The 17,166-nt window shown below is 40.4% G+C and overlaps 1 protein-coding gene across 1 annotated transcript in view; it reads left to right on the forward strand.

Annotated features, from left to right (window-relative positions):
* The first annotated feature begins 668 nt into the window (after window positions 1–668).
* CNTN1 (contactin 1) overlaps window positions 669–17,166 on the forward strand; it is a 222,781-nt gene continuing 206,283 nt past the window's right edge. Inside the window, exon 1 of the mRNA XM_033959145.1 lies at window positions 669–775. Within this exon, the coding sequence (XP_033815036.1) occupies window positions 715–775 (61 nt within the window). The 5' untranslated portion in view covers window positions 669–714. The remainder of the gene's footprint in view (window positions 776–17,166) is intronic.

The raw sequence follows: 17,166 nt of genomic DNA on the forward strand, positions 1-17,166 counted from the left end.
GCTCTAACGAGGCTTAGTAAAAGGAGCCCATAATGAGATTCTGCAGATTGTGTGTCTTTTAAGAGAAAATGGTAAAAAAACACAATTATTTGTGGACGTCTTTCTTTACCTCTGTGGTTATTATTTGTTTTGCATTTAAAGAATTTTGTATTGAGGAAATTTGTGGGAAAGACTTATTTGTTGATTGCATTTTATAATGTTTGTGCTTTGAAATTGTGGATGTAAATGTTTTCTACATCACTTAGGGCTCCTTTTACAAAGCTGCGCTAGCAGTTTTAGCGCGTGCTAGTCGCTATTGTCTCCTTTTAAGCAGGCGATAGTTTTTCGGCTAGCGCACATGCTAATCCTGTGCGTGTGCTGTAAACGCTAATGCACCTTTATAAAAGGAGCCCTTAGATTTAAGCGATTCATAAAATTTTAAAATAAATAAATAAATAAATCTCCCCATTGCTTGTAAGTGATAGACAAATCACAAAGCACAGAGCAAGTCTTTCAATGGCCTTAAAATGTTCATCCTTTTCACCCCTTATTTCTTTCTCAGTACATTTAAACTGTGAATAAGAATGCATTATTAACCTTGTTTCATAATGAATCATTTGTGTTGTCCTTTCTTTTATTCTACTTCAGGTATTTTTGATGATTTGAACACTTAACTGCAAGGTGTTTTTTTTTTTTTTTTTTTGCAATTTGAATGTGGTCTCCTCTGGATACAAGATGAAAATGTGGGTCCTGATCAGCCAGCTTTATACGATATATTTCACCATCTCCTTGGCAGGTAAGAGTATCTCCTATCCCAAAGCAATATTTCCCTAGAATGCTCATATGTCAAGATCTACAGTAATATGTGTAGGGTTACCATATTTGGAGCTTCACAAACCCGAACACATGGCCCCGCCCCATTCTGCCCAATCCCCACCTTGTTCTGCCTCCGGCCCCGCCCCATTCTACCCCCAAGTCCCACCCCCTCAAAGCCTCGTCTTCTTCCCCGACGAGCTTTGGTCGCATCTGTAGGGCCTCGAGCATACGCAAATATGTGTGACATCATCCGCACATGCTCAGACAGTCCTCTAAAAAGAGAAGTCCCGGTTTTCCCGTACGTCTTGTAACCCTAACTATGTGTATTTGCGTAATATATTTTCCCAGATATCCTACCAAATGTAAATAATAAACCCCTCTCTTTTATCAAGCTGTGCTACCAAGCAGCGCAAACTATGCTGAGCCGCCTTTTTTATTCCTACAGGCAGCTCAGCATTTAGCCCGTGCTGCTCTGCAGCGCAGCTTGATAAAAGGGGGTACAGATAGAGAGAAAATTTATATATGTATAGTGAAATGAAGAGATAAAAATGATCAAATCTTCTTTCTGACTTCATAATATATCCCTCTATTACAAAACCGTAGTGTGGTTTTTAGCGCCGGCTGTGGTGGTAACAGCTCCGACGCTCATAGGAATTCTATGAGCGTCAGAGCTATTACCGCCGTGGCTGGTGCTAGAAAGAAACCGCACTACTGTTTTTTAATAGATGGGGGGGGGGGTGATAGAGTTATTGCTTTCAAAGTGAATTCTAAAGTCTGTCTTACAAAGCATGGTCTAGAATTCAGGATTTCTGTTCTAGGGTGACAAAATTTTCAGCTGCTTTGTCATTTCAAATAAATATGAATGGAACTGGAAGCAAGATAAGAATATAGGATAAAAGATAGAGGGGTCCTTTTACTAAACTGCAGTAAGCATTAATGCATGCTACCTGCAGGTTAAAAAGCCCTACCATGGAGCCCGCTCAGGCACCTCGCGGTAATTTGGGGATCGTTGTGTACTTCCCCAGGTTAAAAATTTAATTTATTTTGTAACACTGGGGGTGTGTATGGGGTGGAGAGTAGGGGTGTTTTGTATTAATCGGTTAGTGCAGTTACATCACTGCATACTAAGGCCCGGATTCTAAAAGTGGCGCTGTTAGGAAGGTGCCAGTAGGCGCTCTACCAGTGCCTGCTAATTGTTTTATTTGGCTATTAGCATGGTAATTGACCACACCGTTAATAACCAATTAAAAAATGAATTAAAAGAAGAAAAAAAAAGTAGGCGCCACAAGGCATCTACAAAACACAGCACCGGAACCGCGTCTACGCAGGCGCTTAGCGGTACTGAATATCAAAAGAGGCGTGGTTATCATTGGGGATTGATGTTTGGCGCTGCTAAGCATGATTCTATGTCAAAGGTAGGCGCTGGACATATAGGCCTTTAAAACCCTGGCCTATATTTATGGCGCCTACCTTCGACACAGGCAAGTTTCTGAAAATGACACCGTAATCTGAGTAACATGTGCATTGGTGCCATATTTTCAGGCGCCTGCCGATTAAGGCGCCGTTTTAGAATCTGGGCCTAAGTAATTAGAACATGGTTAGCACATGAACCTTTACCACCTACAAAGTAGGTTGTAGTAAGGGCACACACGGTAATGGCCATGTGCTAATGGAGAAATCAGTGCATGGCGTTTAATAGAAAAAAATGAAAATGGGGTCAAGAAGAGATGAGGAGTGTGTGTCTAGAGTGAGTAGTAATCTGGATGCTGCCTTGGTTTTTCCTCCCTTTTAATTTGGATACCAACTCTTGGTCTCACTGAAGTCATCAGTGGGGGACAGGTGTTGGAAGTAAACGGCAGTACCTCTCTGTGCCAATTAAAGGAGGCAAGGAGTGTGATTTGGAGCGAGTACTACCGAGTAGTAACCTGGAAGGTGCCTTAGTTTTCCTTCCCTGCAGTGCTGTTAATTTAGAAACATGGAAACATGAAAGCAGATAAAGGCCAAGTAGCCCAACCAATCTGCTCATCCAGAGCATCCCATATCTTTTTCTGTCCCTAAGAGATCTCACATACCTGTCCCATGGTTTCTTGAATTCAGATTCAGTCTTTGTCTCCTCCACTGCTATTAGCAGACTATTCCACATATCTTCCACCCTTTCTGTAAAACAGTATTTCCTTATAATAGAAACATAGACCGAAACAGATTTGGTTAATTGAAATGCTCGGAGGGTGAGCATTGTTTGCTGAGACTGCAATGCTCAGTAGAATGTCAGGAGTATATATTTATCCAGCGCTGGAAGGCTTTATAGACTAAGATAAGTTCTTGCTCACTATCGAACTAGATTCGGTTGTTGAATTTAGTATTAAAGTGCTCTCCCGGTCATTAGCGGTCGGCGATTCACAGTCCCGGTCATTCGCGCTCCTGATTGGTGAGGCCTGACTTTAGTGCAGGAAGAGGCGGTCGGAGCATACCGCGAGTGATTTCCTTCACTCGTTGGCATTCTGGCTGCTCTCTCCTGCCTCCCACGCTAAAAACTGTATTCGCATTTTTTTTTTTTTTTTTTCAACCTTCGCGGGGGAGTACTGTATATACCTTTTTGACCTTCATGGATCTTTTTGCTGGTAATTTTATGTGGTACTGGTTGGATTAAGGGTTTAAAGGATTGGATCTATAGATTGGGACCTGGAATAACTTTGTATTCTAAGAAGCCTAATGATCCATTGAATTATATAAGTCTGATGTTTCTCTCCTGGCTCTCTTTTTAAGTGTTTGGTAATAAAAGGTGTTCTACCTAGATTAATATGTAATCAATGTGTGCTGTAATCCCATAGATTTTAAATATATATTTTTTTAAATGTTCTACCTTTTTGAATTGATTATTATTATTTTTTTTTTGATTTATTGATCATTTTGATATATGTTGTTCCTGTTTTCTTTTTGATGACTTTTAAGCTAACTGATTTCACCACATTCTCTGGCAACAAATTCCAGTTTAATTACATGTTGTGTGAAGAAATATTTTTGCCGGTGTGTTTTAAATCTTCTACTTAGAGGGGGGGGCGCTGTTGAGCCCACGTGTGATGGCTGCTTGAATGTGGAGCTCCTGCACCCGATCGCGCATCGAACGTTGCTAGGCAACACTCGCGATTACAATCGCCGAAAATACAATAATACAGGCAAGATTAAACACTTTATTATCGAAATCGCTAATTTTTAAAAGCAAGAATGGCAGAAAAGAAGATCAGTAAGAGGCACAAACCAGACCCCCCGTCGCCATCGAAAGTGCAGCTGCCGGGACCCGAAACCGGAAGTGCCTCTGAAATACTTGCAGAAATTCGCGAACTGAAAACCCTTGTCTCTGACACTAAATCAGCTACTGAAGAGATAAATGACAAGCTAACAACCCTCACAAACGACTTCTCTCAACTGCAGTCTCGGGTAGTTTCCCTGGAAGGCAAGATGGATGCCACTACTCAGCACGTGGCTGAACTGAGAGCCCAGACCAGGAGAATTGCTGTTTTGGAATCAGAGCTGGAAGATAACAACAATAGATCTCGTCGCTGCAACATTCGTCTGCTGGGGCTCAAGGAAGGGATACATGAGCGTGACCTGGTCAGACACCTGGAGGAACTGATTCCTAAACTACTAGACCTCACCCTTACTAGGGAATTTGAAATAGAAAGGGCACACAGAGTGCCTTCATCCAAGAACCCGAATGATCGTTATCCTCGCCCAGTGGTTCTTAAACTTCTCCGATACCAACATGTGCTAGATGTTATGCAGCGGGCAAAAATCAAAGCCCCTATTACACATGAGGGAGCCACCATTCTCTTCCTACCTGATCTGAGCAAGACCACAGCAGCACGGAGAAAGAAATTGCTCTCATACCGGCCACAATTGAAGCAGCTTAATGCTAAATTTGGCATGTTATACCCGGCCAGGATGAGAGTCACTCTTCATAATCAAACTAAAGATTACACTAATCCGGAAGATCTAGCTGCCTTTATTGAACTGCAGTCTCCCACACCAATCCATCAGGTTTGACTGTGTTGTTGTGCTGCCGAAATGTCTCATCTATGCCTGTTTATAGTATAGTATGATACCTTGCTGTCTGCAACTGTTCACTAAAGTTTTGTTTAATAAGTTTCATAATTACTGCTGCTGCAGGACTTAACATATCACTTGATGCTGAATTATTTAGCTGTGTTACAATACACACTCCCTGCACATACAGTACACTATTTCAGCTTATGGGTGCTTCACAGTAGTAGCTGCTGTTATACTCTCACAGTGCACATGGGTCTGGTAATGTTTGACCTTAGGTCAATTCTTAGGTATTTTGGTCCTATTCAGATGCAGCTTATGAAGTATGCTAATATGTCCTTCTTTTTCTGGTTATGCAGTTGGTCATATGAATTGTATCATCTAGTCCCCTGTGTGAAGCAGGATTATGTCAATCTTTTTATCAATCGCAGAGATAATTTCCATGTCCCTTAAAGTCATTTCTCTGAATACTAAGGGGCTGAACAATTTGATTAAACGGAAAAAAATTCTAGCATATTTAGACCAAATGAAACCTGATGTCATTATGTTACAAGAGACACATTTAGACAGTGTGACCTCTGATAAAGTCCGCTTAGGCTGGGCTTTACCTGCATATTATTCTCCAGCCCTGTATAAAAAAGGTGGGGTCCTAACTCTGGTCCGAAACACACCAGACATTGCAGTTATATCCTCTTCCCATGACTTGCAAGGCAGATGGGTCAAGGTAGTCATTGAATGTGGTGGTCAAAAGATACTATTATTCAACCTGTATGGCCCTAACTCTGATACCCCTGATTTCTTTCATGCTATCACCTCATCGGCCCTAGTAGATGCGGACTCACATTTGATTATGGGCGGTGACTTCAACATGGTTTTGAACCCTGAAATTGACAGACACTCTCAATATAGATACAAAAAAAACAAGGCTTGGTTTGCTCTCCAGCATATGATCTCAGAACTTCATCTGACTGACATTTGGAGACATACTCATGGCTCCGACCGAGCTTATACGTTTTACTCTAAACCCCACTTGTCTTATTCACGTATAGACCTTTTTCTCCTCAACAGGTTGCTATGCGACTCAGTCACCTCTGCAGAAATTTTACCAATATCAGTGTCTGATCATGCAGCCATATCACTACAGATCACCTGTAAAATACAACAACCTCCTCATCGTCAATGGCGCTTTAACTCTTCTCTTCTCCAAGATCCTCAATTTAAAACAACCATTCGCAAGGCAATAGAGGAATATTTCTCCTTTAACTCACCGGAACATACGTCTTGGATTACGTGCTGGGACGCCTTCAAAGCCTACATTCGAGGAGTCATTATATCCCATGCAGCTAATACAAGGAAGAATCATCTGGCAACCTCCTTGAAGATGGAGACTGATATTAAAGAACTGGAACAAGAACATCAACGAGATCCATCAGACATCATTACTCTCAACAGGCTTGCGCAGGCTCGTTTTCTTTATAACTCCACATTAAGTAAATCAGCAGCCAATTCTGTGTTTCTCCAGTCTGCCTCATATTTTGCAGATAACAACAAATGTGGTCACTTACTAGCCTCCTATCTTAAGAAAAAAGCAGACAAGAAAAACATCACGGCCATAGAACTAGAAAATGGCAACATCTTAACTACCAATCAGGACATATCTCAAGCTTTTAAAAACTACTATGAAACCTTGTACACCTCAGAATTGATTGAGAATGAACCTACTCCACAGTTCTTGGAAACTCTGCCTCATCCTACAGTAACTCAAGAAGATAATCTTAAATTGGATGAACCTCTGACTATTTCAGAACTTTCCCAAGTGATTGATTCCATGGCGACCCGTAAAGCTCCAGGGCCTGATGGTCTAACTGTCGAATTCTACAAAGAATTCCAGGATGTTCTTAACCCTTATTATCTTCAATTCCTTCAATCCGTCATTGAATCTGGTCAAGTTCATGGCTCGTTCACAGAAGCTCATATCATTGTTATACCTAAACCTGACAAAAATCCACGCTCAGTGTCGAACTACAGACCTCTTTCTCTTATAAACGTAGATGCGAAGATTTATGCCAAACTCTTGTCCACTAGACTACAGGGTGTTATAACCAAACTCATCAAGACTGATCAAAGTGGCTTCATCAATGGGAGGTTTGCCACTGATAACTCAAGAACATTTGCCCATATCATCGCTCAATCTCAAGATAATACACAAGATCTTATAGCTGTGGGTCTGTATGCCGAAAAGGCCTTTGACCAAGTGGAATGGTCATTTCTTTTTAGATCTCTGGATTGGTTTGGCTTCTCTGAAGATTTCATCAAAAAGATCAAGTTACTTTATTCCTCTCCTTCAACCAGAACATTTATAAATGGAACCTTATCTTCTGTATTCCACCCGACACGAGGTACCAGACAGGGATGCCCACTGTCTCCATTGTTGTTCGACCTGGCTCTGGAGCCTTTACTTATATCTATACGTGAGAATAATCTCATTGAAGGTTTCACTAACAAAAATTTGGAGATCAAAATATCGGCTTATGCTGATGATATACTCCTCTACATTACTCCAGCTTCATTTTCCCATCTAACCTCTACGATCCGTCATTACTCAGTCCTATCTGGTTACAAACTGAATATGTCTAAGACTTTGGTCATGCCTCTTAATTGCCCAGAGGTTAAGTCTGAGGTAGAAACATATGGTGTACAATGGTCTGCCACTAAAATGAAATACTTGGGAGTATTTTTTGGACCCACTCTGGAGGAAACCATACAACTCAACACTGATTATTTATTGCAGATAGCGCGTACTACAACATCTGCCTGGTCCCCATTAAACCTCTCTTGGTGGGGTAGGTTGGAGTCGATTCGCATGATGATTGCTCCAAAAATTAATTATGTCCTAAATATGTTGCCGTGCTTCTTGCCCCGTTCTTTTTACAACACCTTAGACTCTATCCTCACGCAGTTCATCTGGAATAAAAGACAACCTCGTATTGCTCTTCATAAGCTCAAACTGGCTAAGAAAGATGGGGGAGTGAACTTCCCGGACTTTTACAAATACCACAACGCCTTCATCATCCGACACTGGTTTCATGGGCATATTGACCATAGAATTTCTGATAAACCAATTTGGATTGACATGGAAAAACGACTGTATGGAGCGTCACGCTTAAAATTTCTTCCTGGTCACACTATATCTCGCAAAGATAAGAATGATCAAATTTTTCAGTCATATAAAATGGCTCTCCAGGCTCTCGAATCTAACATGTCTCTTAAATGGGATCAAACCACTGAACTTCCCATCTGGAACAACCAGAGATTTTTGATTCAGTCAAAACCCTTTCTTTGGCCTCTGTGGCAAAGAGCAGGCATTGAAACTGTAAAGGATTTGATAAATGCAGATGGGTGGCTATCTTTTCAGGACCTCACTAAAATATGGAATATTCCTAAGAACCAATATTATGCCTGGATCCAACTCTTACACTGCTTACGGGCAGTTGTTCCTGATCTGCAAGCCCTAGGGGATAAACCAAGCCTATGTTCATTCCTTGACAAGACCCCATTACTCACTTATAAGGCCTCCTTCTGGTATAAGGTTATTCAATCATCAGAGGACAAACCCTCTCTCTCTTCTGAAGCAAAATGGCAATATATATTGAATCTTCCTTCTGATGCTATAGATTGGAATACTGTATGGTTGACCTTACATAAATCTATAAAATCTGCTTCGGTGTTACAGTCCATTTTCTTCTTGTTGCACCGCGCTGTTTGGACTCCTGCTTTATCACACAAAATAGATCTCTCCTCTGACTCTAAATGTTGGTCATGTGACAGTGAAGATGGTTCTTTGGAACACTTGTTGTTTAGCTGTAAACATCTTGTCATTTATTGGATTAAAGTATGGGACACTATATGCAATATTTTAGACATATTTGAACCACTCAATATCAAGATTCTTATACTAATGTCTCAAGGGCTACAAACACCGCTAGACAAATATGAGGGTCAACTTTTGACAGTTATGTTGTCCCTAGCTATCCAAAATGTCCTATTTTGTTGGAAAAATTTAGATAAAATTGAATATCATACTTGGTGGAACACTTAATGCCTACATGGTAAATATGAACAAGTGCTAGCTGAAAAAATGAATGCCCTTAGTAAGTATAAACTTATTTGGTCTCCTATTCAACAATATTGTTTGAACTTGTAATCTTGTTTTAGATCAATGCTATTTGTTTGTGTTGTTCCTGCTTATGACGAACTGCCTTTATGACAATGCTCATGTATAGATGTAATCCACTTTATTCTACATACTTGCACTAGCTGCTTCCTTGAATCCTGACTTCAATTGTTCTTGTACTACAATTTTGGACCATGTACTCTGTAAATGCATTTCTGTTTGTTTCCTTTATATTATATATTGAGAAACTTAATAAAAAATTTTTGAACTTAAAAAAAAAAATCTTCTACTTAGTAGCTTCCTCACATGCCCCTAGTCCTAGTTTTTTTGTTTGTTTGTTTGTTTTGTTTTTTAGAAAGAGTAAACAAGTGATTCACATTTACCCTTTTCACTCCACTCGGTATTTTATAGACCTCTATCATATCACCCCTGAGCCTTCTCTTCTCCAATCCTAAAGAGCCCTAGCCACTTTAGCCTTTCCTCATAGGGAAGTCATTCCATCTCTTTTATCATTTTAATCTCCCTTCTCTGTGCCAATTTTCTGGATGTCTAGTGAGGCGTTTTGCTCACTATATGTTGAGCGTTCCAGGGAACGTGTTGTGAGGTGTGTTATGGATGGGCTTTGGGCATGCTTAACTTGGACATCTTGTGGCGATAATCAAACCTTTCCCAAGATGTCCTGGATAGAACTTAGACATCGTGATCTAGACCTGTTTTAGAAGCATCTAAGTGCCATAAGGTACCCAAACTTACCAGATAACCACTGGAGGGATTAGGTAATAACCCCCAAACACACACTTCTCCCAGTGGTCACTAACCCCCTTCCACCTACAAAGATCTGTATGAAATATTGCATTCATCTCTAGAACCACAGCACTTGGTATGGATAAGTCTAGTAGAGCATCACATAGGCATCTTAAGTAACCTGGTAGGTGGGATAGTGAACTATAGAGAGGAAGAACCTTCCCTATAAGCCACTCTACCCATTACATTTGTGGTGGGAAATGTGAGGCCACTAAAACCCATTAAAAAAACTACTCTACTGCCATACAGGTTCCACCTGTATCCATAAGAGCTATTGAGGTGGTAGACAGAGGGGTATAATAGATTTTGGGAGAATCTTTAGGGGGTCACATACATTATAAGGGAGTTATGGTGTGATGTAAAGCAGTAAAGACCCTCCTCTTCAACTGAAATTCTAACTGCAAACTACCCCTTGACCCTCTCATAGTCCCCCTCCTTTCTGCACTCTCCTGTACTTAAGTAGCTGTATAGTCTTTGAACTGTCCAAAATGTACTTAAGTTGCTGTATAGTTTTATACTGTCTAAAATGTTTTCCATTGTGAATGTTGGCTTGTAACCTGTTCTGAGCTACTAGGAGAACGGGATAGAAATCGAAATAAATAAATAAATAAATGTACTTCTGGCACCCTTTATGTAAAGTTCACAGCAGTTCCCTCTGTGTCCTACTGCTTTGTTGGTTTGTGGCCAGTCCATCACAATGATGGCCACTTCCATGTCCAAATGGTCTGGATTTGGACGACTTCAACTTGGAGTATAAAGTCCAAGATGTCCCACTAGGCGAATGAAAAAAATTATTTTGGAACAACTAACAATTCAGCTTTTGAAAATGGATGTTTCTGTGCTTCTGACTTTGGATATTTTGGATGACCTTTTCGAAAATGGCCCTCCACAGGTTTCTTTTACTATTGTGTTATCATATATTACAATTTTATATACTGCATAATTCACAGTGCAAGTCTAGGCAGATTAACAATAAAATTATATTTTGGAAGCAAAAAAGAACTCTATTAGACAGTAAAGTACACATTAACCCAAAACACAGTGGAGTTCACATTTGCTCAGAGCATAAACTTATGATCCCATAGCTGTGAAATATCGCCCATATCCCTCCCTGCATTTTTTCCACTGTCCACCTTAAAGACAGATTAGTTGTCTAGATTGTCTCCAAATGCTATTGTGCCAAAATGTGGTTTAAATTGTGTCAATGAAGGTTCAGACCCTAAGCGAAGGAACAGATTCTTCCCTAAAGTGGAGGCAAGAAAAAAAGAACTTTGAGCTTCTGGTCTCTTCCCATCTGGCATATTTTGGGCCTGGGAGGACCAATCTGTTTTCATTTAAAGAGCACAACAGACATGAGCTGTATTTGGAACGGTTAGCAATGCTAAATAGCTGGGGTTACAAGTATGAAGAGCACTGTGAGTTATAACTAAGATCTTAAACATTACCCTATATTCTACTAGCAACCAATGTAACTTCTTTAAAAAAGTGTTACATGATCCTGCGAATCAGATGATCCATAGTGTTTTGAATAGTCTGGAAATTTAAGATTGGCCTTTGTAGTCCCTGCATAAATAATGTTGCAACAATAATAAGAACAGCCATATCGGGCCATAACAAGAATGGATGAAGGCATGACACATCGCAAGGTTAGTGCTTACTAATGGACATTAGCATGTTCTAAGCGCTAAGAAACCCAGTATAAAGCTATGGGCTTTTTAGAATTTAGCGTGCAATTAGCACATTCGTAAGCTTTAGTAAAAGGGCCCCTACGTCTTTACAAAATAAACTTAAAATAGTCACCTTTTCAGCCTTCTTACATAGGTGTAATGTTACAATAAGAGAATTTTGCATGCAGATTTTTTTTTTTTTCTTTGTGGTCTTATGCAATCTCATGGGTTGGCTTCTAAACTAGGTTCCCAAAATTTGATTCACATTTGGCTGCTGAATGTATCTGGCCCAAAAACTGACTGGTTAAGTCAAGAGCTCTCTTGCTATTTATTTTGTTTTCCATTATACAATATCATGATATCTGATTGGATTCCTCAAAAGGAAAGTGAGTGAAGCATAGGTAAGATTGTTTCCAAGTTTATTTAAAATTTCATAAAATCGCTTTTTCAGAATTTCAAGGTTCTGGATGTAGGCAATGTACAATAAAAATAGGGGTGACAACCAATTTATTAGGGAAACAATGACTTGCTTCGGATGAGAGGAAAGTAATGGGAGGAGCTACAATCAATATAGGAAAGAGAATGAAGAAGAGATAGGACATAGGGGAATTACATTGATGGTGCCTTGCCTGCGTTACGTCAAACTGAGCCTGGGATGATAATTATTCGTAGGCATCCCTGAATAGGTAACTTTAATTTCCCTTTAAACTTGTCAAGAGTTTTTTCCTCCCTTACCTGGGCCGGTAGAAAGTTCCAGATTTGAGGGTCTGTAACTGAAAAAAGGGTGTTGCGCCTTGTGTTAATTGTTCTCAAGGATGGTATTGTGAGAAGGTTTTTAATCCTCCGATCTTAGAGTACGAAACGGATTGTAAAGGGTAATTAATGGGACTTTGAATGGTTGTACTTTAAATGTGATTAATGTCAGTTTATATGTGATTCTATGATTGATGGGGAGCCGGTGTGCATTCGTTAGTAAAGGCAGATAAAAATTGCATCCAGTCTGCCCACTGGCCTTTCCCATTGTACCACTGCAGTGGTTGCAAGCATTGTTTGAAGGCATTTAAAATATATCACTGTGACAGTGTGAATGAGCCGATTTTCTTTTTCAGTTTCTTTGAATGACAATAATCTTATAGAGAACAGACTCAAAATGTATCAACAGTTTTGTAATCACGTGAAAGACAATTTTCATTCAGTGGAAGATAGTTCATTTACATCACATAAAATATTTCAGATTATGAGAGAACGAGATGAATGGCACTCATCGGAAGCAAAGCTGGAGGTGTTAGAAACAAAGGCAGTTCATTTCAAAGAAAACTACTTGGGACAAAACTTGATCAAGGCTGCAAAACTCAAGATAACACCCTTTACCTGGTTCCCAGTCACAGTAAAGTATCAGTTATAGCAACACTCTTAGTTTCTGACTCTAGCAAGAGTTCCCGACCTTGGTGATCCTGTTCAAGAAACTGCATCAGAAGTCTGAATAAACAATAAGGACTCTGGATCCCAGTCAGAGGTCCAGGTACTAATGAAACAAGGCTGAATTATCACCTACAGCAGCGTTTCTCAACTTGGTCCTGGATAGGGTTACTTAACATCTGGATTTACCTGGACATGTCCTCTTTTTAGAGGACTGTCCAGGTGTCCGGACGGCTTTTCAAAACCCAGCACTTTGTCCAGGTTTTGAAAAGCTTTGAGCTCGGGGCCACATCTGGGGAGCATCTGTGCATGCACAGGCATGCACGCATGTGGCATCATTGCATCACACCCGGAAATGCTCAGAAGCCCTCCAAACGTGGCTCTGAGCTCGAGAAGAGGAGATTTGGGGTGGGGCTTGACTTGGGCGGAACAAGTTGGGGATGGGTGGAACTGGGTTAAGCAGTGAGGGGCAGAGCTGAGGGGTGGGGGGCCACGTGTCCAGATTTCACTCATGTAAAATCTGGTAACCTTAGTCCTGGAGTACTCCTTTGCCAGTCGGGTTTTTTAGGATAGCCACAATGAATATGCATGAACGAAATTTGCATATAATGGAAGCAGTGTATGCAAATCAAGTTTATGCATATTCATTGTGGATATTCTGAAAACTTGACTGGCAAGGGTTACTCCACAACTGATTTGAGAAACACTCTTTAATATACTGTAGCTAAATAATAGCATATGTAACCTGGGGATTGTATATGTCACATAGGCAGTCACTTATCATTTGCCTGGAATGGTGTGAATCCAGCACATAAACAGAATTTATTGGTTCTTGGGACCAGGGCAAAGACAGGTGTTTACACCAGGAGGCTGGATAAGCAGTCTGACTTTTAGGGCTCCTTTTACGAAGGCGCGTTAGCGGTCTAACACGTGTAATAGCGCATGCTAAACCGCTGGCCACGCTAGCCGCTACCGCCTCCTCTTGAGTAGGCAGTAATTTTTTGGCTAGCGCAGGGGTTAGCGCGTGATGAAGAGTCGCACGCGTTGAAACCGCTAACGCAGCTTCGTAAAAGGAGCCCTTAATTAATCCACTTACTCAATAACTCGGCTGGCTCCAAAGAGATTTTGTTCTGAACCAACAATTTACTTGGTCACTTATTTATTTATTTTTAAAATTTCTGTACCGTTTTTATCCAAAATGGTTCACTTAAAAGCAAGAGACAAACTGGCAACAGTTACAAACTGGTATTTACAAGCTGTGGGATGCACAAAACTTACCCATCATATAACGACCGTCGCTAAACCAGTTTAGCGATCGATCGGATCAGATTCCATGATGCACAAAACTGCTGTCTACCCATTATCCGATCCGATCCATGCAAATTAGTAAAACCCCATGCAAAATAACCAAGCGATTGATACACTAACATCACTTGTCTATTTAGCATCGGATTTTACCGATTGTAAAATCTGATTACTCTAGACCTGTCAGCATCCTTCCGGTCATTTTTTTTTGGGGGGGAGAGGGGGGTTGGCTCAGGGGTGCTGGCACAGGGAAGGCATGGTGCTTGGGGAGGGGGGATTTTTTCTTTTTTTTTAATGGGACAGGTTGTGCGTGTTTAATATACACACATCTGTGCCTTTTAAAAAAAATGTTTTTTTCCCAATTATTGAGGCTATTAAGGGTATTTTGCCAATTAAGAGCCTCTATTAACAAGCTGCACTAGAAGTTTTTAGCGCCAGCTAGTGAGATAAATGCTCTGATGCTCAAAGTTGTTAAAATGCATGTGAATTGTGGAAAAATTGCAAACGGACCTTAGGAAATTGGAAGACTGTGCGTCCAAATGCCAGATGAAATTTAATGTGGACAAATGCAAAGTGATGCACATTGGGAAGAATAACTTGAATCATAGTTGCAAGATGCTAGGGTCCACCTTGGGGATTAGTGCCCAAGAAAAGGATCTGGGTGTCATCGTAGATAACACGATGAAACCTTCCGCCCAATGTGCAGCGGCGGCCAAAAAAGCAAACAGGATGATGCTAGGAATTATTTAAAAAGGGATGGTTAACAAGACTAAGAATGTTATAATGCCCCTGTATCGCTCCATGATGCGACCTCATCTAGAGTATTGCGTTCAGTTCTGGTCTCCTTATGTCAAGAAAGATATAGTGGCGCTAGAAAAGGTTCAAAGAAGAGCGACCAAGATGGTAAAGGGGATGGAACTCCTTTCGTATGAAGAAAGACTAAAACGGTTAGGGCTCATCAGCTTGGAAAAGAGATGACTGAGGGAGATATGGTTGAAGTCTACAAAATCCTTAGTGGAATAGAACGGATACAAGCGGATCAATTTTTCACTCTGTCAAAAATAACAAAGACTAGGGAACACTTGATGAAGTTACAGGGAAATACTTTTAAAACCAATAGGAAGAAATTTTTTTTCACTCAGAGAATAGTTAAGCTCTGGAACATGTTGCCAGAGGATGTGGTAAGACCGGATAGCGAAGCTGGTTTTAAGAAAGGTTTGGACAAGTTCCTGGAGGAAAAGTCCATAGTCAGTTATTGAGAGACACGGGGGAAGCCACTGTCTGCCCTGTATCAATAGCATGGAATATTGTTACTCCTTGGATTTTGACCAGGTACTAGTGACCTGGATCGGCCACTGTGAGAACGGGCTACTGGGCTTGATGGTCTGACCCAATAAGGCTATTCTTATGTTCTTATGAATTCCTTTGAGTGTTGGAGCACTTACTTTGCCAGCCTGTGTTAAATACCTCTAGCACAGCGTGATAAAAGAGGGGTAAGTTAGGTGCCTAAGAGGTACCTAACTTTAGGCACCCTTTATAGAATTGGTCCCAAAATTTATAAAATCAAAGGGCTCCTTTTACAAAGGCGCGCTGGTGGTTTTAGCGCGCGCTTAGCACGCGCTAAAATGCCACGTGCGCTAGCTACTACCGCCTCCTTTTGAGCAGGTGGTAGTTTTTCAGGTAGCGTGCGCTAAAAACGCTAGCGCACCTTTGTAAAAGCAGCCCAAAGTGACATAAAATGAAAAAGCCTGCAAACAACATAGGAAATTAAACGAAATATATTTTTTTTTTCGCCTGCACTTTCTTAATTCACCTCCTGTGAAAAAAAGGACTGTAAGAATAGCATAGAATTCAGTAAGGTTACACAGCAAATTCTACTACAGTGGAACAAATGAGTAAACTTGAAAAATCAAAGTGCAGTAAAATCCATAACTTGCATTTAAAATGTGATGCACCAAGAAAATACAATCTACTTGTAAGGTCATTGCAACAGAACGAGTTCTTTTCTTCAAGCATTTCCAAGAAAAGAAATGAGGTCACGCTGTCTTCAACCAGACATCTGAATTGCTATTACAAAAGTGCAGCCATGCTAAAAGATCTTCATTGATCAGATCCATTTTTAAACAGTTTACAGTCTAAAAATATCAAATTAATGCTGTAACAAAGTATTATGTGGGTGTAATCTTTACTAAATTGACTTAAAATGTCTGTTACTCAACAAAATTGTTGATTTATTTGAGCTCAGAATATATAGGCCCTAATTCTATATAGGCTGTCCAATTTGCACAAATATTTTAATTGCATAATGAGCCAATTAGTGGTGATAATTGAGTACTAATAATTAATTATCATTACTAATTGACACTAATCAAAATTTATGTGTGCATCTCTAGGCGTATGGCTATAGAAGGGGCATGGGCCAGGAGTGTTCCTGAAATTCACATGCTGTGTTACAGAATAAGGGTGATCAACTCCTAATTTTGGTCTAAGAATGAACGGTTAGGGCTCTTCAGCTTGGAAAAGAAATAGCTGAGGAGAGACATGATTGAAGTCTACAAAATCCTGAGTGGAGTAGAATGGTTACAAGTGGATCGATTTTTCACTCCGTCAAAAATTACAAAGACTAGGGGGACACTCGATGAAGTTACAGGGAAATACTTTTAAAAACCAATAGGAGGAAATATTTTTTTTACTCAGAGATTAGTTTAATCTCTGCAACGCATTGCCAGAGTTTGTGGTAAGAGCAGATAGCGTAGCTGGTTTTAAGAAAGGTTTGGACAAGTTTCTGGAGGAAAAGTTCATAGTCTGTTATTGAGAAAGACATGGGGGAAGATTGGTAGCATGGAATATTGCTACTCCTTGGATTTTGGCCAGGTAGTAGTGACCTGGATTGGCCACCGTGAGAACGGACTACTGGGCATAATGGACCATTGGTCTGACCCAGTAAGGCTGTTCTTA

The sequence above is a fragment of the Geotrypetes seraphini genome, chromosome 9, assembly GCF_902459505.1.
Source record: "Geotrypetes seraphini chromosome 9, aGeoSer1.1, whole genome shotgun sequence".
Lineage (NCBI taxonomy): Eukaryota > Metazoa > Chordata > Amphibia > Gymnophiona > Dermophiidae > Geotrypetes > Geotrypetes seraphini.